Source organism: Rhynchophorus ferrugineus, unplaced genomic scaffold, assembly GCF_030347505.1.
Source record: "Rhynchophorus ferrugineus isolate W39M unplaced genomic scaffold, kcgeb_rfMv2 rfM2, whole genome shotgun sequence".
In the NCBI taxonomy this organism is placed as follows: domain Eukaryota; kingdom Metazoa; phylum Arthropoda; class Insecta; order Coleoptera; family Curculionidae; genus Rhynchophorus; species Rhynchophorus ferrugineus.
In genome coordinates, this window is record NW_027472581.1 from 79,158,422 (window position 1) to 79,182,989 (window position 24,568).

The following is a 24,568-nucleotide window of genomic DNA, read 5'->3' on the forward strand; positions in this document are numbered from 1 at the left end:
AGATCCTTATTTATTATTAGAAATCGATTAATTTTTTTTGTTAGAAATATTTTATATACTCTACTATATAAGCCAATTTAGCTAATGCCTACCTAAACCTATTTATCTATTTACAATATTAGTTTAACTACTACCAACTGATCAGTTTGAAGTCGGTGCCGATCCCAAACAATACAAAAACAATATACTTTTGTGAGATCCTTATTTATTATTAGAAATCGATTAATTTTTTTTGTTAGAAATACTTTATATACTCTACTATATAACCCAATTTAGCTAATGCCTATCTAAACCTATTTATCTATTTATAATATTGTTTTAACTACTACCAACTGATCAGTTTGAAGTCGGTCCCGATCCCAAACAATACAAAAATAATATACTTTTGTGAGATCCTTATTTATTATTAGAAATCGATTAATTTTTTTTGTTAGAAATACTTTATATACTCTACTATATAACCCAATTTAGCTAATGCCTATCTAAACCTATTTATCTATTTATAATATTGTTTTAACTACTACCAACTGATCAGTTTGAAGTCGGTCCCGATCCCAAACAATACAAAAATAATATACTTTTGTGAGATCCTTATTTATTATTAGAAATCGATTAATTTTTTTGTTAGAAATACTTTATATACTCTACTATATAACCTAATTTAGCTAATGCCTACCTAAACCTATTTATCTATTTACAATATTAGTTTAACTACTACCAACTGATCAGTTTGAAGTCGGTCCCGATCCCAAACAATACAAAAATAATATACTTTTGTGAGATCCTTATTTATTATTAGAAATCGATTAATTTTTTTTGTTAGAAATACTTTATATACTCCACTATATAACCCAATTTAGCTAATGCCTACCTAAACCTATTTATCTATATACAATATTAGTTTTACTACTACCAACTGATCAGTTTGAAGTCGGTGCCGATCCCAAACAATACAAAAATAATATACTTTTGTGAGATCTTTATTTATTATTAGAAATCGATTAATTTTTTTTGTTAGAAATATTTTATATACTCTACTATATAACCCAATTTAGCTAATGCCTATCTAAACCTATTTATCTATTTATAATATTGTTTTAGCTACTACCAACTGATCAGTTTGAAGTCGGTCCCGATCCCAAACAATACAAAAATAATATACTTTTGTGAGATCCTTATTTATTATTAGAAATCGATTAATTTTTTTTGTTAGAAATACTTTATATACTCTACTATATAACCTAATTTAGCTAATGCCTACCTAAACCTATTTATCTATTTACAATACTAGTTTAACTACTACCAACTGATCAGTTTGAAGTCGGTGCCGATCCCAAACAATACAAAAATAATATACTTTTGTGAGATCCTTATTTATTATTAGAAATCGATTAATTTTTTTTGTTAGAAATATTTTATATACTCTACTATATAACCCAATTTAGCTAATGCCTACCTAAACCTATTTATCTATTTACAATATTAGTTTAACTACTACCAACTGATCAGTTTGAAGTCGGTGCCGATCCCAAACAATACAAAAATAATATACTTTTGTGAGATCCTTATTTATTATTAGAAATCGATTAATTTTTTTTGTTAGAAATACTCTATATACTCTACTATATAACCTAATTTAGCTAATGCCTACCTAAACCTATTTATCTATTTACAATATTAGTTTAACTACTACCAACTGATCAGTTTGAAGTCGGTGCCGATCCCAAACAATACAAAAATAATATACTTTTGTGAGATCCTTATTTATTATTAGAAATCGATTAATTTTTTTTGTTAGAAATACTTTATATACTCTACTATATAACCTAATTTAGCTAATGCCTACCTAAACCTATTTATCTATTTACAATATTAGTTTAACTACTACCAACTGATCAGTTTGAAGTCGGTGCCGATCCCAAACAATACAAAAATAATATACTTTTGTGAGATCCTTATTTATTATTAGAAATCGATTAATTTTTTTTGTTAGAAATATTTTATATACTCTACTATATAACCCAATTTAGCTAATGCCTACCTAAACCTATTTATCTATTTACAATATTAGTTTAACTACTACCAACTGATCAGTTTGAAGTCGGTGCCGATCCCAAACAATACAAAAATAATATACTTTTGTGAGATCCTTATTTATTATTAGAAATCGATTAATTTTTTTTGTTAGAAATACTTTATATACTCTACTATATAACCCAATTTAGCTAATACCTATCTAAACCTATTTATCTATTTACAATATTAGTTTAACTACTACCAACTGATCAGTTTGAAGTCGGTGCCGATCCCAAACAATAAAAAATAATATACTTTTGTGACATATACACTAAAATATATTACGAAAAGATCAAAAATAATTTGTTGCTTGGCACCGACTTCACAGTGATTATTAAGTTAGTTAAAATAATATTGTAAATAGATAAATCGGTTCAGGTAGGTAATAAGCTAAGAAGTGTGTATTTATTAGAACATAAAATACATGTAGCAGATAGGTTAAATAAGTTTTCTGTTTATTTTTCTTTAGTTACTACAATAAATGTTATGAACATGATTCATCTTAAAAGCTTTTTTGTGTTTAATATCTAAATTTGATTATTTTTTAACTTTTGTGAGATCTTTATTTATTTTTGAGGTCGGTGAAAAATTTTTTGTTAGAAATATTTTATATACTCTACTATATTCCCATACAATTTTTGCTAGTCAACAAAAAGTAAGAGTAAAGCAACCCGCTCTGTCACTGTTTAATATACTTAAAATTTTTGTCGTCTTACCCAATAAATTAATTATTGCTGACTTTAAAGAAATGCAAAAAAATTGAACTGAATTTATAAATTAAATAAGGAATACCCTTTTGCTTACCTGAACTCGCCTGTTCTTTACTTATTTTATAAAAAAATATTATTCTCTTTTTAGAGATAAATATTTACTCAATAAATTATGCAGTTAATACTTTATTAAGTATTACAATGGGAAGACTAAGTAAAGGTGAACGAATATTTTTAAAATCTTCGTGGTCTTACATAATAAATGAATTATTGCTGAATTCATTGTTTTCTGAAAAATTGATTTTTTTTGAAAAAAAGGAACTTTGTAAAATGCCATATCAAACGCTTTAATAGTTAAATAAATAAAAATCCAACATTAAATCAAAGCAGTAACGTTTATCGCCATTTTCTTTGAATAGTACTCTGCTGAGTTACCAAATCTAAAGGCAAGAACTATATATTGTACCAAATAGTAAAAAATGTACCTACTCTATAATTATTTTTATTTATAAATATTTATTTTATAAATATTTTTAATAATTGTTATTCTAAAATAAATTACGTCCATAGAGTAAATAGCCTAACGGTATAGTATTTCAGCTTGCCCGGAGTATAGAGCGCCGACAATATATAAATAGTGGCGAAAGTACCCGAATCTCTGGATCACTATGATTTTTAATGTATTCTCAGGTAAACTTTAAAATACAACACCAATTTTAAAAGTTTATTAAATATAAATAATTTTTTTTATAATATTCAAGAAATACTTTAATTTTTTTTAAATATCGGTAAAGCATATTTTTATATTTCTTTAAATTTTTTTTTTATTATTTATTAAAATTTTTTAATTATTATAAATATTTTACCGATATCCCTACCTAGGTCTAAAGCTTACTATTGGACGTAGAAATCGGAGGGTGTAAGAGGAGGAGCAGGAGGAGGAGGAGGAGGGGGTAGGAGGAACCTATACCTATATATATATTGCCCCGAACGAACGAATTATAATCATTCATTTTCTAGAATCTGCCTGATGAAGAAAAATATATAAACTTATATTTTTAAGTGAATTTAGTGTAAAAGGTTTTAGAATTAAATAATATAAATTCATATATCATAATGGATGAGTTGTTTCTTAGCCCTGGCTTTAGAATGCCTAGTCTTGGTAAGTATTATTTAAAATTAAAAATATTATAATCTAGATCAAACAATAAGTATTATTAAATTAAACTATTATTTACAATCCTTTTTAGGTACGCCTTTATATCAGCCAGAAGAAGATCAGCAAATTTTACCAAGTGCTTTGCAACAGCAGCCGCAGATTCAGCCTGTTTCTAGTCAAATAACATCACCTGCACCAAGAGGAGGACTAACACCGACTTTAGGTTTAGGAATGGGCAATACTATGTCAATGCCTCACACAAAATATGTCACAGACTTTGCCTTACCTATTTCGGAAATACATAGTGTAATGACGCCACAGACACCAGTGAGTAAACTAAATATATAGCTACGTTATGAAAATGGGCTTCTGTACTTTGTTAAATCGTTCATATATTATGATTATTATTACAAGATACAAAAGCAATCTGATTAAATTATGCATATGTATACATTTTTATTATTATAGCAACACACTACAATGTCACCAATGGTAAACTCAGGAGGATCAGAAGCCGGTGGTACGATACCTAGTATAGAGGTCCCTACAATACCATCCCCTATGACACCTCATTCAGTAGACCCTGGTATTGAACCTCAATTACAGTATGTGCAAATTACTTCAGAAAGTTCATAGGTAACATTTCTAATTTTCTTTTTTCTAGGAACATCGTATCAACTGTAAACTTGAACTGCAAACTGGACCTGAAGAAAATAGTATTACATGCAAGAAACGCGGAATACAATCCACAACGGTTCCCTGCTGTGATAATGCGAATAAAGGAACCAAGAACTACAGCCCTAATATTTAGCTCAGGGAAGATGGTATGCACAGGTGCAAAGAGCGAAGAAGACGCAAGGCTCTCGGGGAGAAAATTTGCCCGTATAATACAGAAGCTCGGATTTCCCGCCAAATTCTTGGATTTTAAAATACAGGTGAATATTGTAGACAATAATAACATCAAAGGCTTTTCATGATAGAGAATTTTAAAGAAATAATAAAAGTTTCTTTCTAACTAAAACTTATTATTGAAAATAAAATTTTACAATGTGTTTCTGTTACAGAATATGGTAGGAAGTAGCGATGTCAATTTTCAGATCAGATTGGAAGGTCTGGCCTTAAAGCACGGTTCTTTCAGTTCCTACGAGCCGGAACTATTCCCTGGACTAATTTACCGTATGGTGAAACCTCGGATCGTATTATTGGTATTCCTCTCGGGCAAAGTGGTGTTAACTGGTGCTAAAAGGCGGCATGAGATACATGAGGCGTTCGACAACATCTATCCAATCCTGAAGAAGTTCAAGAAACAATGATTCATTCATTTTAATTATGATTATTAAACACTTAACTAATAGTATTGGGAAAAAATGTGATTGCGACATTATTAGTCTTAAATATTTCAAACGGTTTCATTCTATCGTGAGCCTTTACCATAATCTAAAATTTACACGAAAATTTACTTATTTTGTCGATATCAACGATAATATTTAATTGTAGTTAACTGTTGTATTTATTATAACAATATTTTATTATAATTATATATGAAATAAGTATCAAGATGGTTTCCATACAATAAATGTTGTTTTGTCAGTTTTATGTATTTATTTTTGTTATTATTAAGTAATTGTGTGATATGCTCCAAATAAAGCAGTAAACACCTTATACGAACATAGTTTGCTTGGTATATCTCGGTTAAAATAACCAAATAGCTTTATACTAATATGAAGTATATCTTGATATGTTAATTAGCAGCAATGAAAACATTCCATACTTATTATACTGATTATAAAGAATCAAAGTTACTTTGTCGCATGGATTGTTTAAAATAACTATGTGGTTTTTATAACTACAGTAAACTAATAAGAAGAAAATTTGCAGTTCTATGCAAACTAGGGGTTGTTTAAAAAATATAGGCGAATCGTTGATTCTTATGATATAAAGATATAGAAAATTTCTGATGATTCTGAAAATTCTGAAGTTCTGATGATTGGTATAGATTGTAAGTATTTCGTAATAAATTATTAATTTATTATGTTACTTAAATCAACTCTTCATATTTCACAACCAGTAGGTGTAACCCTTATCCAAGATACAGCAAACAGAATGTAATTTCGGTTTAGCATATGCGCATTTTCATTTCTTTGAATTAATAGTCTAAGGCAACAAGCGTTCTTCCGGCAGGTTCGGCGCGATCAGATATACTGTTTCGTTGTTGCTGATGGTGAACATTTTAGTTTAATATATTCTATTTCTATATCACTTCGGGGCAGAGAAATTTAGTTACATTAAATTAAAAGCAATAATGAAGCATATGTTGCAATAGTAAGAAATTGTTAATATTTATTAAAGTCCCGCGGACTCATTTTAAGATTAGCAAAGATGGCAAAATGAATAGTTATCCTTCCTTATTTATGAAATATTTTGAATTAAATACTAATTCAAATGTACAATTTCATATTTGGAAATGCTGCAATTTTGTTTCCCAAGTACTAATGCTTTAGTAGCTAAAAGAATTAAACACGATGGTGATGTTAAAGTCAATAGGAATAAAGGACAACTAAAAATCTAGAGTCAAGAACCATAGACAATAATTCTTTCTAGGATATGTTAAATCCTGATAATTATAGAGAGAGAGAAAATGACGTGTGAAATAATGAAAGTGATTGCCGTAAGTTGGCTAAAGATTTTGTTGAGATTATGTTAAAGAAATAGTATTCGTTATATTGAACAAGATTATTTCTAAATGCTTTGATGAATGACGATTCATTCATCACGTGGCCACTTCTACTATTAAAGAGATGTAATGTATAATAGATTTTCAGATAGATACATGTCACATCATTGTTAAAGAAAATCCATAATATATAAATATGATTACGATGAAATAAAGGAGTTCATGTTTCAAAGATTGTAGGCATGCCTTAACTCTTGATTAAATGTTTAAAGTCACTTCCTTGTACAATTTTAATAATCTTAATTTCTAGTAAAAAGGTTAATTTATCTTATTTTATATTTATGACCTATATATATATTAACGAACAATGTCTTAAACGTGCATATACCATAGACTTATTAGATATATAGTAAATGAATCTTATCCAGCTAGTATTTAAATAAATTACTGTTCATAATAATACTGGTATTAATCACTTATGATGAAAACAACCTCGATCATATTATATTATTTTCTGATAAATAAGTCACGAGACATGTAGTGAGAACATATAGTACATTTACAGGTTATGTAGTATCATTTGACGTTAGTAAATTAATAATCAGAGCTGCCTCTTTCTTTTCTTTCGTCGTTGCAATGTCAACAAGCTTATTCTTCCGTGAGCTTCTCCATAGTTTGATTGGTCGACTGCCTACCTAACGATCTGTGAACAAATCATAACTTACCATCCATTACGTAGACTATGTAGCGGACCCCGGGTTCTGAAGCGGTCCTTATTTCTAATCATCGTTTCTTTATTGCTATTTTTCCTCATACAAGCTGCATTTTTCATTTCGCGCTCTATTGTAATACTTATTATATAATTCTTATACTAAAATATTTTTAACAAAAAAATTGAACTTCAAAAAGCAAATCTTACTAAAAGTTAAATAATAATCAAACTTTTGTTGTAGTAAATAAATAAAAATAAACAAAAAACGTATTTAACCTATCTACTACCTATACACTATATTCTACTATGTTGACACAATTTAGCATAATACCTACCTAAACCTATTTATCTATTTACAATATTAGTTTAACCACTACCAACTGATCAGTTTGAAGTGGGTGCCGATCCCAAACAATACAAAAATAATATACTTTTGTGACATATACACAAAAATAAATTACGAACAAATCAAAAATAATTTGATGCTCGGCACCGACTCAAAGTGATTAGTTGGTATTAGTTAAAATAATATTGTAAATAGACAAATAGGTTTAGGTATGTATTAAGCTAAATAGTGTGTATATATTAGAACTCAAAATACATGTAGTAGATAGATTAAATAAGTTTTCTGTTTATAATTCTTGAGTTACTACGACAAATGTTATGTAAATATTTCATTTTAAAAGGTTTTTTGTGTTTAAAATCTAAGTTTGATTATTTTTTAAGCTTTTGTGAGATCCTTATTTATTTTATGAAGTCGGTCAATTTTTTTTTGTTAAAAATATTTTATATATTCTACTATATACCCAATTTAGCTAATGCCTACCTAAACCTATTTATCTATTCACAATATTAGTTTAACTACTACCAACTGTTCACTTTGAAGTCGGTACCGATCCCCAACAATACAAAAATAATATACTTTGTGACAAATACACTAAAATAAATTACGAAAAGATCAAAAATAATTTGTTGCTTGGCACAGACTTCACAGTGATTGTTAAGTTAGTTAAAATAATATTGTAAATAGATAAATAGGTTCAGGTAGGTAATAAGCTAAGAAGTGTGTATTTATTAGAACATAAAATACATGTAGCAGATAGGTTAAATAAGTTTTCTGTTTATTTTTCTTTAGTTACTACAATAAATGTTATGAACATGATTCATCTTAAAAGCTTTTTTGTGTTTAATATCTAAATTTGATTATTTTTTAACTTTTGTGAGATCTTTATTTATTTTTGAGGTCGGTGAAAAATTTTTTGTTAGAAATATTTTATATACTCTACTATATTCCCATACAATTTTTGCTAGTCAACAAAAAGTAAGAGTAAAGCAACCCGCTCCGTCACTGTTTAATATACTTAAAATTTTTGTCGTCTTACCCAATAAATTAATTATTGCTGACTTTAAAGAAATGCAAAAAAATTGAACTGAATTTATAAATTAAATAAGGAATACCCTTTTGCTTACCTGAACTCGCCTGTTCTTTACTTATTTTATAAAAAAATATTATTCTCTTTTTAGAGATAAATATTTACTCAATAAATTATGCAGTTAATACTTTATTAAGTATTACAATGGGAAGACTAAGTAAAGGTGAACGAATATTTTTAAAATCTTCGTGGTCTTACATAATAAATGAATTATTGCTGAATTCATTGTTTTCTGAAAAATTGATTTTTTTTGAAAAAAAGGAACTTTGTAAAATGCCATATCAAACGCTTTAATAGTTAAATAAATAAAAATCCAACATTAAATCAAAGCAGTAACGTTTATCGCCATTTTCTTTGAATAGTACTCTGCTGAGTTACCAAATCTAAAGGCAAGAACTATATATTGTACCAAATAGTAAAAAATGTACCTACTCTATAATTATTTTTATTTATAAATTTTTATTTTATAAATATTTTTAATAATTGTTATTTTAAAATAAATTACGTCCATAGAGTAAATAGCCTAACGGTATAGTATTTCAGCTTGCCCGGAGTATAGAGCGCCGACAATATATAAGTAGTGGCGAAAGTACCCGAATCTCTGGATCACTATGATTTTTAATGTATTCTCAAGTAAATTTTAAAATTCAACACCAATTTTAAAAGTTTACTAAATATAAACAAATTTTCTTTATAATATTCAAGAATTACTTTAATTTTTTTTTTAAATATCGCTAAAGTATATTTTTATATTTCTTTAAAATTTTTTTTTTATTATTTATTAAAATTTTTTAATTATTATAAATATTTTACCGATATCCCTACCTAGGTCTAAAGCTTACTATTGGACGTAGAAATCGGAGGGTGTAAGAGGAGGAGCAGGAGGAGGAGGAGGAGGGGGTAGGAGGAACCTATACCTATATATATATTGCCCCGAACGAACGAATTATAATCATTCATTTTCTAGAATCTGCCTGATGAAGAAAAATATATAAACTTATATTTTTAAGTGAATTTAGTGTAAAAGGTTTTAGAATTAAATAATATAAATTCATATATCATAATGGATGAGTTGTTTCTTAGCCCTTGCTTTAGAATGCCTAGTCTTGGTAAGTATTATTTAAAATTAAAAATATTATAATCTAGATCAAATAATAAGTATTATTAAATTAAACTATCATTTACAATACTTTTTAGGTACGCCTTTATATCAACCAGAAGAAGATCAGCAAATTTTACCAAGTGCTTTGCAACAGCAGTCGCAGATACAGCCTGTTTCTAGTCAAATAACATCACCAGCACCAAGAGGAGGTCTAACACCGACTTTAGGTTTAGGAATGGACAATAGTATGTCATTGCCTTACACAAAATATGTCACAGACTTTGCCTTACCTATTTCGAAAATACATAGTGTAATGACGCCACAGACACCAGTGAGTAAACTAAATATATAGCTACGTTATGAAAATGGGCTTCTGTACTTTGTTAAATCGTTCATATATTATGATTATTATTACAAGATACAAAAGCAATCTTATTAAATTATACATATGTATAAATTTTTATTATTACAGCAACATACTATAATGTCACCAATGGTAAACTTAGGAGGATCAGAAGCCGGTGGTACTACACCTACTATAGAGGTCCCTACAATATCATCCCCTATGACCCCCATGACACCTCATTCAGTAGATCCTGGAATTGAACCTCAATTACAGTATGTGCAAATTACCTCATAAAGTTCATAGGTAACATTTCTAATTTTCTTTTTTCTAGGAACATCGTATCAACTGTAAACTTGGACTGCAAACTCGACCTGAAGAAAATAGCATTACATGCCAGAAACGCGGAATACAATCCACAACGGTTCCCTGCTGTGATAATGCGAATAAAGGAACCAAGAACTACAGCCCTAATATTTAGCTCAGGGAAGATGGTATGCACAGGTGCAAAGAGCGAAGAAGACGCAAGGCTCTCGGGGAGAAAATTTGCCCGTATAATACAGAAACTCGGATTTCCCGCCAAATTCTTGGATTTTAAAATACAGGTGAATATTGTAGACAATAATAACATCAAAGGCTTTTCTTGATAGAGAATTTTAAAGAAATAATAAAATTTTCTTTCTAACTAAAACTTATTATTGAAAATAAAACTTTACAATGTGTTTCTGTTACAGAATATGGTAGGAAGTAGCGATGTCAATTTTCAGATCAGATTGGAAGGTCTGGCCTTAAAGCACGGCTCTTTCAGTTCCTACGAGCCGGAACTATTCCCTGGACTAATTTACCGTATGGTGAAACCTCGGATCGTATTATTGGTATTCCTCTCGGGCAAAGTGGTGTTAACTGGTGCTAAAAGGCGGCATGAGATACATGAGGCGTTCGACAACATCTATCCAATCCTGAAGAAGTTCAAGAAACAATGATTCATTCATTTTAATTATGATTATTAAACACTTAACTAATAGTATTGGGAAAAAATGTGATTGCGACATTATTAGTCTTAAATATTTCAAACGGTTTCATTCTATCGTGAGCCTTTACCATAATCTAAAATTTACACGAAAATTTACTTATTTTGTCGATATCAACGATAATATTTAATTGTAGTTAACTGTTGTATTTATTATAACAATATTTTATTATAATTATATATGAAATAAGTATCAAGATGGTTTCCATACAATAAATGTTGTTTTGTCAGTTTTATGTATTTATTTTTGTTATTATTAAGTAATTGTGTGATATGCTCCAAATAAAGCAGTAAACACCTTATACGAACATAGTTTGCTTGGTATATCTCGGTTAAAATAACCAAATAGCTTTATACTAATATGAAGTATATCTTGATATGTTAATTAGCAGCAATGAAAACATTCCATACTTATTATACTGATTATAAAGAATCAAAGTTACTTTGTCGCATGGATTGTTTAAAATAACTATGTGGTTTTTATAACTACAGTAAACTAATAAGAAGAAAATTTGCAGTTCTATGCAAACTAGGGGTTGTTTAAAAAATATAGGCGAATCGTTGATTCTTATGATATAAAGATATAGAAAATTTCTGATGATTCTGAAAATTCTGAAGTTCTGATGATTGGTATAGATTGTAAGTATTTCGTAATAAATTATTAATTTATTATGTTACTTAAATCAACTCTTCATATTTCACAACCAGTAGGTGTAACCCTTATCCAAGATACAGCAAACAGAATGTAATTTCGGTTTAGCATATGCGCATTTTCATTTCTTTGAATTAATAGTCTAAGGCAACAAGCGTTCTTCCGGCAGGTTCGGCGCGATCAGATATACTGTTTCGTTGTTGCTGATGGTGAACATTTTAGTTTAATATATTCTATTTCTATATCACTTCGGGGCAGAGAAATTTAGTTACATTAAATTAAAAGCAATAATGAAGCATATGTTGCAATAGTAAGAAATTGTTAATATTTATTAAAGTCCCGCGGACTCATTTTAAGATTAGCAAAGATGGCAAAATGAATAGTTATCCTTCCTTATTTATGAAATATTTTGAATTAAATACTAATTCAAATGTACAATTTCATATTTGGAAATGCTGCAATTTTGTTTCCCAAGTACTAATGCTTTAGTAGCTAAAAGAATTAAACACGATGGTGATGTTAAAGTCAATAGGAATAAAGGACAACTAAAAATCTAGAGTCAAGAACCATAGACAATAATTCTTTCTAGGATATGTTAAATCCTGATAATTATAGAGAGAGAGAAAATGACGTGTGAAATAATGAAAGTGATTGCCGTAAGTTGGCTAAAGATTTTGTTGAGATTATGTTAAAGAAATAGTATTCGTTATATTGAACAAGATTATTTCTAAATGCTTTGATGAATGACGATTCATTCATCACGTGGCCACTTCTACTATTAAAGAGATGTAATGTATAATAGATTTTCAGATAGATACATGTCACATCATTGTTAAAGAAAATCCATAATATATAAATATGATTACGATGAAATAAAGGAGTTCATGTTTCAAAGATTGTAGGCATGCCTTAACTCTTGATTAAATGTTTAAAGTCACTTCCTTGTACAATTTTAATAATCTTAATTTCTAGTAAAAAGGTTAATTTATCTTATTTTATATTTATGACCTATATATATATTAACGAACAATGTCTTAAACGTGCATATACCATAGACTTATTAGATATATAGTAAATGAATCTTATCCAGCTAGTATTTAAATAAATTACTGTTCATAATAATACTGGTATTAATCACTTATGATGAAAACAACCTCGATCATATTATATTATTTTCTGATAAATAAGTCACGAGACATGTAGTGAGAACATATAGTACATTTACAGGTTATGTAGTATCATTTGACGTTAGTAAATTAATAATCAGAGCTGCCTCTTTCTTTTCTTTCGTCGTTGCAATGTCAACAAGCTTATTCTTCCGTGAGCTTCTCCATAGTTTGATTGGTCGACTGCCTACCTAACGATCTGTGAACAAATCATAACTTACCATCCATTACGCAGACTATGTAGCGGACCCCGGGTTCTGAAGCGGTCCTTATTTCTAATCATCGTTTCTTTATTGCTATTTTTCCTCATACAAGCTGCATTTTTCATTTCGCGCTCTATTGTAATACTTATTATATAATTCTTATACTAAAATATTTTTAACAAAAAAATTGAACTTCAAAAAGCAAATCTTACTAAAAGTTAAATAATAATCAAACTTTTGTTGTAGTAACTAAATAAAAATAAACAAAAAACGTATTTAACCTATCTACTACCTATACACTATATTCTACTATGTTGACACAATTTAGCATAATACCTACCTAAACCTATTTATCTATTTACAATATTAGTTTAACCACTACCAACTGATCAGTTTGAAGTGGGTGCCGATCCCAAACAATACAAAAATAATATACTTTTGTGACATATACACAAAAATAAATTACGAACAAATCAAAAATAATTTGATGCTCGGCACCGACTCAAAGTGATTAGTTGGTATTAGTTAAAATAATATTGTAAATAGACAAATAGGTTTAGGTATGTATTAAGCTAAATAGTGTGTATATATTAGAACTCAAAATACATGTAGTAGATAGATTAAATAAGTTTTCTGTTTATAATTCTTGAGTTACTACGACAAATGTTATGTAAATATTTCATTTTAAAAGGTTTTTTGTGTTTAAAATCTAAGTTTGATTATTTTTTAAGCTTTTGTGAGATCCTTATTTATTTTATGAAGTCGGTCAATTTTTTTTTGTTAAAAATATTTTATATATTCTACTATATACCCAATTTAGCTAATGCCTACCTAAACCTATTTATCTATTCACAATATTAGTTTAACTACTACCAACTGTTCACTTTGAAGTCGGTACCGATCCCCAACAATACAAAAATAATATACTTTGTGACAAATACACTAAAATAAATTACGAAAAGATCAAAAATAATTTGTTGCTTGGCACAGACTTCACAGTGATTGTTAAGTTAGTTAAAATAATATTGTAAATAGATAAATAGGTTCAGGTAGGTAATAAGCTAAGAAGTGTGTATTTATTAGAACATAAAATACATGTAGCAGATAGGTTAAATAAGTTTTCTGTTTATTTTTCTTTAGTTACTACAATAAATGTTATGAACATGATTCATCTTAAAAGCTTTTTTGTGTTTAATATCTAAATTTGATTATTTTTTAACTTTTGTGAGATCTTTATTTATTTTTGAGGTCGGTGAAAAATTTTTTGTTAGAAATATTTTATATACTCTACTATATTCCCATACAATTTTTGCTAGTCAACAAAAAGTAAGAGTAAAGCAACCCGCTCCGTCACTGTTTAATATACTTAAAATTTTTGTCGTCTTACCCAATAAATTAATTATTGCTGACTTTAAAGAAATGCAAAAAAATTGAACTGAATTTATAAATTAAATAAGGAATACCCTTTTGCTTACCTGAACTCGCCTGTTCTTTACTTATTTTATAAAAAAATATTATTCTCTTTTTAGAGATAAATATTTACTCAATAAATTATGCAGTTAATACTTTATTAAGTATTACAATGGGAAGACTAAGTAAAGGTGAACGAATATTTTTAAAATCTTCGTGGTCTTACATAATAAATGAATTATTGCTGAATTCATTGTTTTCTGAAAAATTGATTTTTTTTGAAAAAAAGGAACTTTGTAAAATGCCATATCAAACGCTTTAATAGTTAAATAAATAAAAATCCAACATTAAATCAAAGCAGTAACGTTTATCGCCATTTTCTTTGAATAGTACTCTGCTGAGTTACCAAATCTAAAGGCAAGAACTATATATTGTACCAAATAGTAAAAAATGTACCTACTCTATAATTATTTTTATTTATAAATATTTATTTTATAAATATTTTTAATAATTGTTATTCTAAAATAAATTACGTCCATAGAGTAAATAGCCTAACGGTATAGTATTTCAGCTTGCCCGGAGTATAGAGCGCCGACAATATATAAATAGTGGCGAAAGTACCCGAATCTCTGGATCACTATGATTTTTAATGTATTCTCAGGTAAACTTTAAAATACAACACCAATTTTAAAAGTTTATTAAATATAAATAATTTTTTTTATAATATTCAAGAAATACTTTAATTTTTTTTAAATATCGGTAAAGCATATTTTTATATTTCTTTAAATTTTTTTTTTATTATTTATTAAAATTTTTTAATTATTATAAATATTTTACCGATATCCCTACCTAGGTCTAAAGCTTACTATTGGACGTAGAAATCGGAGGGTGTAAGAGGAGGAGCAGGAGGAGGAGGAGGAGGGGGTAGGAGGAACCTATACCTATATATATATTGCCCCGAACGAACGAATTATAATCATTCATTTTCTAGAATCTGCCTGATGAAGAAAAATATATAAACTTATATTTTTAAGTGAATTTAGTGTAAAAGGTTTTAGAATTAAATAATATAAATTCATATATCATAATGGATGAGTTGTTTCTTAGCCCTTGCTTTAGAATGCCTAGTCTTGGTAAGTATTATTTAAAATTAAAAATATTATAATCTAGATCAAATAATAAGTATTATTAAATTAAACTATCATTTACAATACTTTTTAGGTACGCCTTTATATCAACCAGAAGAAGATCAGCAAATTTTACCAAGTGCTTTGCAACAGCAGTCGCAGATACAGCCTGTTTCTAGTCAAATAACATCACCAGCACCAAGAGGAGGTCTAACACCGACTTTAGGTTTAGGAATGGACAATAGTATGTCATTGCCTTACACAAAATATGTCACAGACTTTGCCTTACCTATTTCGAAAATACATAGTGTAATGACGCCACAGACACCAGTGAGTAAACTAAATATATAGCTACGTTATGAAAATGGGCTTCTGTATTTTGTTAAATCGTTCATATATTATGATTATTATTACAAGATACCAAAGCAATCTTATTAAATTATACATATATATATAAATTTTTATTATTACAGCAACATACTATAATGACACCAATGGTAAACTTAGGAGGATCAGAAGCCGGTGGTACTACACCTACTATAGAGGTCCCTACAATATCATCCCCTATGACCCCCATGACACCTCATTCAGTAGACCCTGGAATTGAACCTCAATTACAGTATGTGCAAATTACCTCATAAAGTTCATAGGTAACATTTCTAATTTTCTTTTTTCTAGGAACATCGTATCAACTGTAAACTTGGACTGCAAACTCGACCTGAAGAAAATAGCATTACATGCCAGAAACACGGAATACAATCCACAACGGTTCCCTGCTGTGATAATGCGAATAAAGGAACCAAGAACTACAGCCCTAATATTTAGCTCAGGGAAGATGGTATGCACAGGTGCAAAGAGCGAAGAAGACGCAAGGCTCTCGGGGAGAAAATTTGCCCGTATAATACAGAAACTCGGATTTCCCGCCAAATTCTTGGATTTTAAAATACAGGTGAATATTGTAGACAATAATAACATCAAAGGCTTTTCTTGATAGAGAATTTTAAAGAAATAATAAAATTTTCTTTCTAACTAAAACTTATTATTGAAAATAAAACTTTACAATGTGTTTCTGTTACAGAATATGGTAGGAAGTAGCGATGTCAATTTTCAGATCAGATTGGAAGGTCTGGCCTTAAAGCACGGCTCTTTCAGTTCCTACGAGCCGGAACTATTCCCTGGACTAATTTACCGTATGGTGAAACCTCGGATCGTATTATTGGTATTCCTTTCGGGTAAAGTGGTGTTAACTGGTGCTAAAAGGCGACATGAGATAAATGAGGCGTTCGACAACATCTATCCAATCTTGAAGAAGTTCAAGAAACAATGATTCATTCATTTTAATTATGATCATTAAACACTTAACTAATAGTATTGGGAAAAATTGTGATTACGACATTATTAGTGTTAAATATTTCAGACGGTTTCATTCTCTCGTGAGCCTTTACGATAATCTAAAATTCAAACAAAATTTAAATTATTTTGTCGATACCAAAGATAATACTTAATTGTAGTTAACTGTTGTATTTATCATAACAATATATTATTATAATTGTATATTAAATAAGTATCAAATATTTCCATCCAATAAATGTTGCTTTGTCAGTTTATTGTATTTATTTTTGTTATTATTAAGTAATTGTGTGATATGTTCCAAATAAAGCAGTAAATACCTTATGCGAATATAGTTTGCTTGGTATATCTTGGTTAAAATAACCAAATTTGATTGGTCGACTGTCTACGTAACGATCTGTGAACAAATATTCAAAATTTCAATATTTTGTTTGGAAATAATGTAAAAGAAATAGTGACAAATATACATAAGGCTTTATATATATCATAAGAAATCATAACTTACCATCCATCACCTAGACTATGTAGCGGACCCCGGGTTCTGAAGCTATTTTTCCTCATACAAGCTGCATTTTTCATTTCGCGCTCTATTGTAATACTTACTGTATAATTGTAATAATAAAATATTTTTAACAAAAAATTGAACTTCAAAAAGCAAATCTCACTAAAAGATAAATAATAATCTAACTTTTGTTATACTAACTAAATTCAAATAAACAAAAAAACGTATTTAACCTACCTACCACATATACTTTATATTCTACTATATTCACACAATTTAGCATAATACCTACCTAAACCTATTTATCTATTTACAATATTAGTTTTACTACTACCAACTGATCAGTTTGAAGTCGGTGCCGATCCCAAACAATACAAAAACAATATACTTTTGTGAGATCCTTATTTATTATTAGAAATCGATTAATTTTTTTTGTTAGAAATACTTTAAATACTCTACTATATAACCTAATTTAGCTAATGCCTACCTAAACCTATTTATCTATTTACAATATTAGTTTAACTACTACCAACTGATCAGTTTGAAGTCGGTCCCGATCCCAAACAATACAAAAATAATATACTTTTGTGAGATCCCTATTTATTATTAGAAATCGATTAATTTTTTTTGTTAGAAATACTTTATATACTCTACTATATAACCTAATTTAGCTAATGCCTACCTAAACCTATTTATCTATTTACAATATTAGTTTTACTACTACCAACTGATCAGTTTGAAGTCGGTGCCGATCCCAAACAATACAAAAATAATATACTTTTGTGAGATCCTTATTTATTATTAGAAATCGATTAATTTTTTTGATAGAAATACTTTATATACTCTACTATATAACCTAATTTAGCTAATGCCTACCTAAACCTATTTATCTATTTACAATATTAGTTTTACTACTACCAACTGATCAGTTTGAAGTCGGTGCCGATCCCAAACAATACAAAAACAATATACTTTTGTGAGATCCTTATTTATTATTAGAAATCGATTAATTTTTTTTGTTAGAAATACTTTATATACTCTACTATATAACCTAATTTAGCTAATGCCTACCTAGACCTATTTATCTATATACAATATTAGTTTTACTACTATCAACTGATCAGTTTGAAGTCGGTTCCGATCCCAAACAATACAAAAATAATATACTTTTGTGAGATCCTTATTTATTATTAGAAATCGATTAATTTTTTTTGTTAGAAATACTTTATATACTCTACTATATAACCTAATTTAGCTAATGCCTACCTAGACCTATTTATCTATTTACAATATTAGTTTAACTACTACCAACTGATCAGTTTGAAGTCGGTCCCGATCCCAAACAATACAAAAATAATATACTTTTGTGAGACCCTTATTTATTATTAGAAATCTATTAATTTTTTTTGTTAGAAATACTTTATATACTCTACTATATAACCTAATTTAGCTAATGCCTACCTAAACCTATTTATCTATTTACAATATTAGTTTAACTACTACCAACTGATCAGTTTGAAGTCGGTGCCGATCCCAAACAATACAAAAATAATATACTTTTGTGAGATCCTTATTTATTATTAGAAATCGATTAATTTTTTTTGTTAGAAATACTTTATATACTCTACTATATAACCTAATTTAGCTAATGCCTACCTAGACCTATTTATCTATTTACAATATTAGTTTAACTACTACCAACTGATCAGTTTGAAGTCGGTCCCGATCCCAAACAATACAAAAATAATATACTTTTGTGAGACCCTTATTTATTATTAGAAATCTATTAATTTTTTTTGTTAGAAATACTTTATATACTCTACTATATAACCTAATTTAGCTAATGCCTACCTAAACTTATTTATCTATTTACAATATTAGTTTTACTACTATCAACTGATCAGTTTGAAGTCGGTGCCGATCCCAAACAATACAAAAATAATATACTTTTGTGAGATCCTTATTTATTATTAGAAATCGATTAATTTTTTTTGTTAGAAATACTTTATATACTCTACTATATAACCTAATTTAGCTAATGCCTACCTAAACCTATTTATCTATTTACAATATTAGTTTAACTACTACCAACTGATCAGTTTGAAGTCGGTCCCGATCCCAAACAATACAAAAATAATATACTTTTGTGAGACCCTTATTTATTATTAGAAATCGATTAATTTTTTTGATAGAAATACTTTATATACTCTACTATATAACCTAATTTAGCTAATGCCTACCTAAACCTATTTATCTATTTACAATATTAGTTTTACTACTACCAACTGATCAGTTTGAAGTCGGTGCCGATCCCAAACAATACAAAAACAATATACTTTTGTGAGATCCTTATTTATTATTAGAAATCGATTAATTTTTTTTGTTAGAAATATTTTATATACTCTACTATATAACCCAATTTAGTTAATGCCTACCTAAACCTATTTATCTATTTACAGTATTAGTTTTACTACTACCATCTGATCAGTTTGAAGTCGGTGCCGATCCCAAACAATACAAAAATAATATACTTTTGTGAGATCCTTATTTATTATTAGAAATCGATTAATTTTGTTTGTTAGAAATATTTTATATACTCTACTATATAACCCAATTTAGTTAATGCCTACCTAAACCTATTTATCTATTTACAATATTTGTTTTACTACTACCATCTGATCAGTTTGAAGTCGGTGCCGATCCCAAATAATACAAAAATAATATACTTTTGTGAGATCCTTATTTATTATTAGAAATCGATTAATTTTTTTTGTTAGAAATATTTTATATACTCTACTATATAACCCAATTTAGTTAATGCCTACCTAAACCTATTTATCTATTTACAATATTAGTTTTACTACTACCATCTGATCAGTTTGAAGTCGGTGCCGATCCCAAACAATACAAAAATAATATACTTTTGTGAGATCCTTATTTATTATTAGAAATCGATTAATTTTTTTTGTTAGAAATATTTTATATACTCTACTATATAACCCAATTTAGTTAATGCCTACCTAAACCTATTTATCTATTTACAATATTAGTTTAACTACTACCAACTAATCAGTTTGAAGTCGGTGCCGATCCCAAACAATACAAAAATAATATACTTTTGTGAGATCCTTATTTATTATTAGAAATCGATTAATTTTTTTTGTTAGAAATATTTTATATACTCTACTATATAACCGAATTTAGCTAATACCTACCTAAACCTATTTATCTATTTACAATACTAGTTTTACTACTACCATCTGATCAGTTTGAAGTCGGTGCCGATCCCAAACAATACAAAAATAATATACTTTTGTGAGATCCTTATTTATTATTAGAAATCGATTAATTTTTTTTGTTAGAAATATTTTATATACTCTACTATATAACCCAATTTAGCTAATGCCTACCTAAACCTATTTATCTATATACAATATTAGTTTAACTACTACCAACTGATCAGTTTGAAGTCGGTGCCGATCCCAAACAATACAAAAATAATATACTTTTGTGAGATCCTTATTTATTATTAGAAATCGATTAATTTTTTTTGTTAGAAATATTTTATATACTCTACTATATAACCCAATTTAGCTAATGCCTACCTAAACCTATTTATCTATATACAATATTAGTTTAACTACTACCAACTAATCAGTTTGAAGTCGGTGCCGATCCCAAACAATACAAAAATAATATACTTTTGTGAGATCCTTATTTATTATTAGAAATCGATTAATATTTTTTGTTAGAAATATTTTATATACTCTACTATATAACCCAATTTAGTTAATGCCTACCTAAACCTATTTATCTATTTACAATATTAATTTAACTACTACCAACTGATCAGTTTGAAGTCGGTGCCGATCCCAAACAATACAAAAATAATATACTTTTGTGAGATAATTATTTATTATTAGAAATCGATTAATTTTTTTTGTTAGAAATATATTATATACTCTACTATATAACCCAATTTAGTTAATGCCTACCTAAACCTATTGATCTATTTATAATATTGTTTTAACTACTACCAACCCATCAGTTTGAAGTCGGTCCCGATCCCAAACAATACAAAAATAATATACTTTTGTGAGATCCTTATTTGTTATTAGAAATCGATTAATTTTTTTTGTTAGAAATATTTTATATACTCTATTATATAACCCAATTTAGCTAATGCCTACCTAAACCTATTTATCTATATACAATATTAGTTTTACTACTACCAACTGATCAGTTTGAAGTCGGTGCCGATCCCAAACAATACAAAAATAATATACTTTTGTGAGACCCTTATTTATTATTAGAAATCTATTAATTTTTTTGTTAGAAATACTTTATATACTCTACTATATAACCTAATTTAGCTAATGCCTACCTAAACCTATTTATCTATTTACAATATTAGTTTAACTACTACCAACTGATCAGTTTGAAGTCGGTCCCGATCCCAAACAATACAAAAATAATATACTTTTGTGAGACCCTTATTTATTATTAGAAATCTATTAATTTTTTTGTTAGAAATACTTTATATACTCTACTATATAACCTAATTTAGCTAATGCCTACCTAAACCTATTTATCTATTTACAATATTAGTTTTACTACTACCAACTGATCAGTTTGAAGTCGGTGCCGATTCCAAACAATACAAAAACAATATACTTTTGTGAGATCCTTATTTATTATTAGAAATCGATTAATTTTTTTTGTTAGAAATACTTTAAATACTCTACTATATAACCTAATTTAGCTAATGCCTACCTAAACCTATTTATCTATTTACAATATTAGTTTAACTACTACCAACTGATCAGTTTGAAGTCGGTCCCGATCCCAAACAATACAAAAATAATATACTTTTGTGAGATCCCTATTTATTATTAGAAATCGATTAATTTTTTTTGTTAGAAATACTTTATATACTCTACTATATAACCTAATTTAGCTAATGCCTACCTAAACCTATTTATCTATTTACAATATTAGTTTTACTACTACCAACTGATCAGTTTGAAGTCGGTGCCGATCCCAAACAATACAAAAATAATATACTTTTGTGAGATCCTTATTTATTATTAGAAATCGATTAATTTTTTTGATAGAAATACTTTATATACTCTACTATATAACCTAATTTAGCTAATGCCTACCTAAACCTATTTATCTATTTACAATATTAGTTTTACTACTACCAACTGATCAGTTTGAAGTCGGTGCCGATCCCAAACAATACAAAAACAATATACTTTTGTGAGATCCTTATTTATTATTAGAAATCGATTAATTTTTTTTGTTAGAAATACTTTATATACTCTACTATATAACCTAATTTAGCTAATGCCTACCTAGACCTATTTATCTATATACAATATTAGTTTTACTACTATCAACTGATCAGTTTGAAGTCGGTTCCGATCCCAAACAATACAAAAATAATATACTTTTGTGAGATCCTTATTTATTATTAGAAATCGATTAATTTTTTTTGTTAGAAATACTTTATATACTCTACTATATAACCTAATTTAGCTAATGCCTACCTAGACCTATTTATCTATTTACAATATTAGTTTAACTACTACCAACTGATCAGTTTGAAGTCGGTCCCGATCCCAAACAATACAAAAATAATATACTTTTGTGAGACCCTTATTTATTATTAGAAATCTATTAATTTTTTTTGTTAGAAATACTTTATATACTCTACTATATAACCTAATTTAGCTAATGCCTACCTAAACCTATTTATCTATTTACAATATTAGTTTAACTACTACCAACTGATCAGTTTGAAGTCGGTGCCGATCCCAAACAATACAAAAATAATATACTTTTGTGAGATCCTTATTTATTATTAGAAATCGATTAATTTTTTTTGTTAGAAATACTTTATATACTCTACTATATAACCTAATTTAGCTAATGCCTACCTAGACCTATTTATCTATTTACAATATTAGTTTAACTACTACCAACTGATCAGTTTGAAGTCGGTCCCGATCCCAAACAATACAAAAATAATATACTTTTGTGAGACCCTTATTTATTATTAGAAATCTATTAATTTTTTTTGTTAGAAATACTTTATATACTCTACTATATAACCTAATTTAGCTAATGCCTACCTAAACCTATTTATCTATTTACAATATTAGTTTTACTACTATCAACTGATCAGTTTGAAGTCGGTGCCGATCCCAAACAATACAAAAATAATATACTTTTGTGAGATCCTTATTTATTATTAGAAATCGATTAATTTTTTTTGTTAGAAATACTTTATATACTCTACTATATAACCTAATTTAGCTAATGCCTACCTAAACCTATTTATCTATTTACAATATTAGTTTAACTACTACCAACTGATCAGTTTGAAGTCGGTCCCGATCCCAAACAATACAAAAATAATATACTTTTGTGAGACCCTTATTTATTATTAGAAATCTATTAATTTTTTTGTTAGAAATACTTTATATACTCTACTATATAACCTAATTTAGCTAATGCCTACCTAAACCTATTTATCTATTTACAATATTAGTTTTACTACTATCAACTGATCAGTTTGAAGTCGGTGCCGATCCCAAACAATACAAAAATAATATACTTTTGTGAGATCCTTATTTATTATTAGAAATCGATTAATTTTTTTTGTTAGAAATACTTTATATACTCTACTATATAACCTAATTTAGCTAATGCCTACCTAAACCTATTTATCTATTTACAATATTAGTTTTACTACTACCAACTGATCAGTTTGAAGTCGGTCCCGATCCCAAACAATACAAAAATAATATACTTTTGTGAGATCCTTATTTATTATTAGAAATCGATTAATTTTTTTTGTTAGAAATACTTTATATACTCTACTATATAACCTAATTTAGCTAATGCCTACCTA

At 27.9% G+C, this 24,568-nt stretch overlaps 3 protein-coding genes across 4 annotated transcripts; all 3 read left to right on the top strand.

Moving 5' to 3' along the window:
• Positions 1–3,889: 3,889 nt before the first annotated feature.
• LOC143190588 (uncharacterized) lies at positions 3,890–11,459 on the top strand. Of its 2 annotated transcripts, none has more exons than XM_076394993.1 (5): positions 3,890–3,948; positions 4,037–4,272; positions 4,414–4,550; positions 10,544–10,814; positions 10,944–11,459. In XM_076394993.1, the coding sequence occupies exons 1-5, from the start codon at positions 3,903–3,905 to the stop codon at positions 11,190–11,192; spliced, it is 939 nt and encodes a 312-aa protein (XP_076251108.1). In that variant the 5' UTR covers positions 3,890–3,902; the 3' UTR covers positions 11,193–11,459. The 2 variants fall into 2 exon arrangements, with proteins under 2 accessions (XP_076251108.1, XP_076251106.1); XM_076394991.1 differs by lacking the exons at positions 10,544–10,814; positions 10,944–11,459 and adding exons at positions 4,610–4,880; positions 5,010–5,527.
• On the top strand, positions 9,828–10,506 carry LOC143192018 (TATA-box-binding protein-like). Its single transcript, XM_076397478.1, has 3 exons — positions 9,828–9,873; positions 9,962–10,197; positions 10,339–10,506. The coding sequence occupies exons 1-3, from the start codon at positions 9,828–9,830 to the stop codon at positions 10,504–10,506; spliced, it is 450 nt and encodes a 149-aa protein (XP_076253593.1).
• Positions 11,460–15,896: 4,437 nt separating the features above from the next.
• Positions 15,897–17,255, top strand: LOC143191867 (uncharacterized). The gene is made up of 4 exons (XM_076397307.1): positions 15,897–16,127; positions 16,271–16,416; positions 16,476–16,746; positions 16,876–17,255. The coding sequence occupies exons 1-4, from the start codon at positions 16,032–16,034 to the stop codon at positions 17,122–17,124; spliced, it is 762 nt and encodes a 253-aa protein (XP_076253422.1). The 5' UTR covers positions 15,897–16,031; the 3' UTR covers positions 17,125–17,255.
• Positions 17,256–24,568: the final 7,313 nt, after the last annotated feature.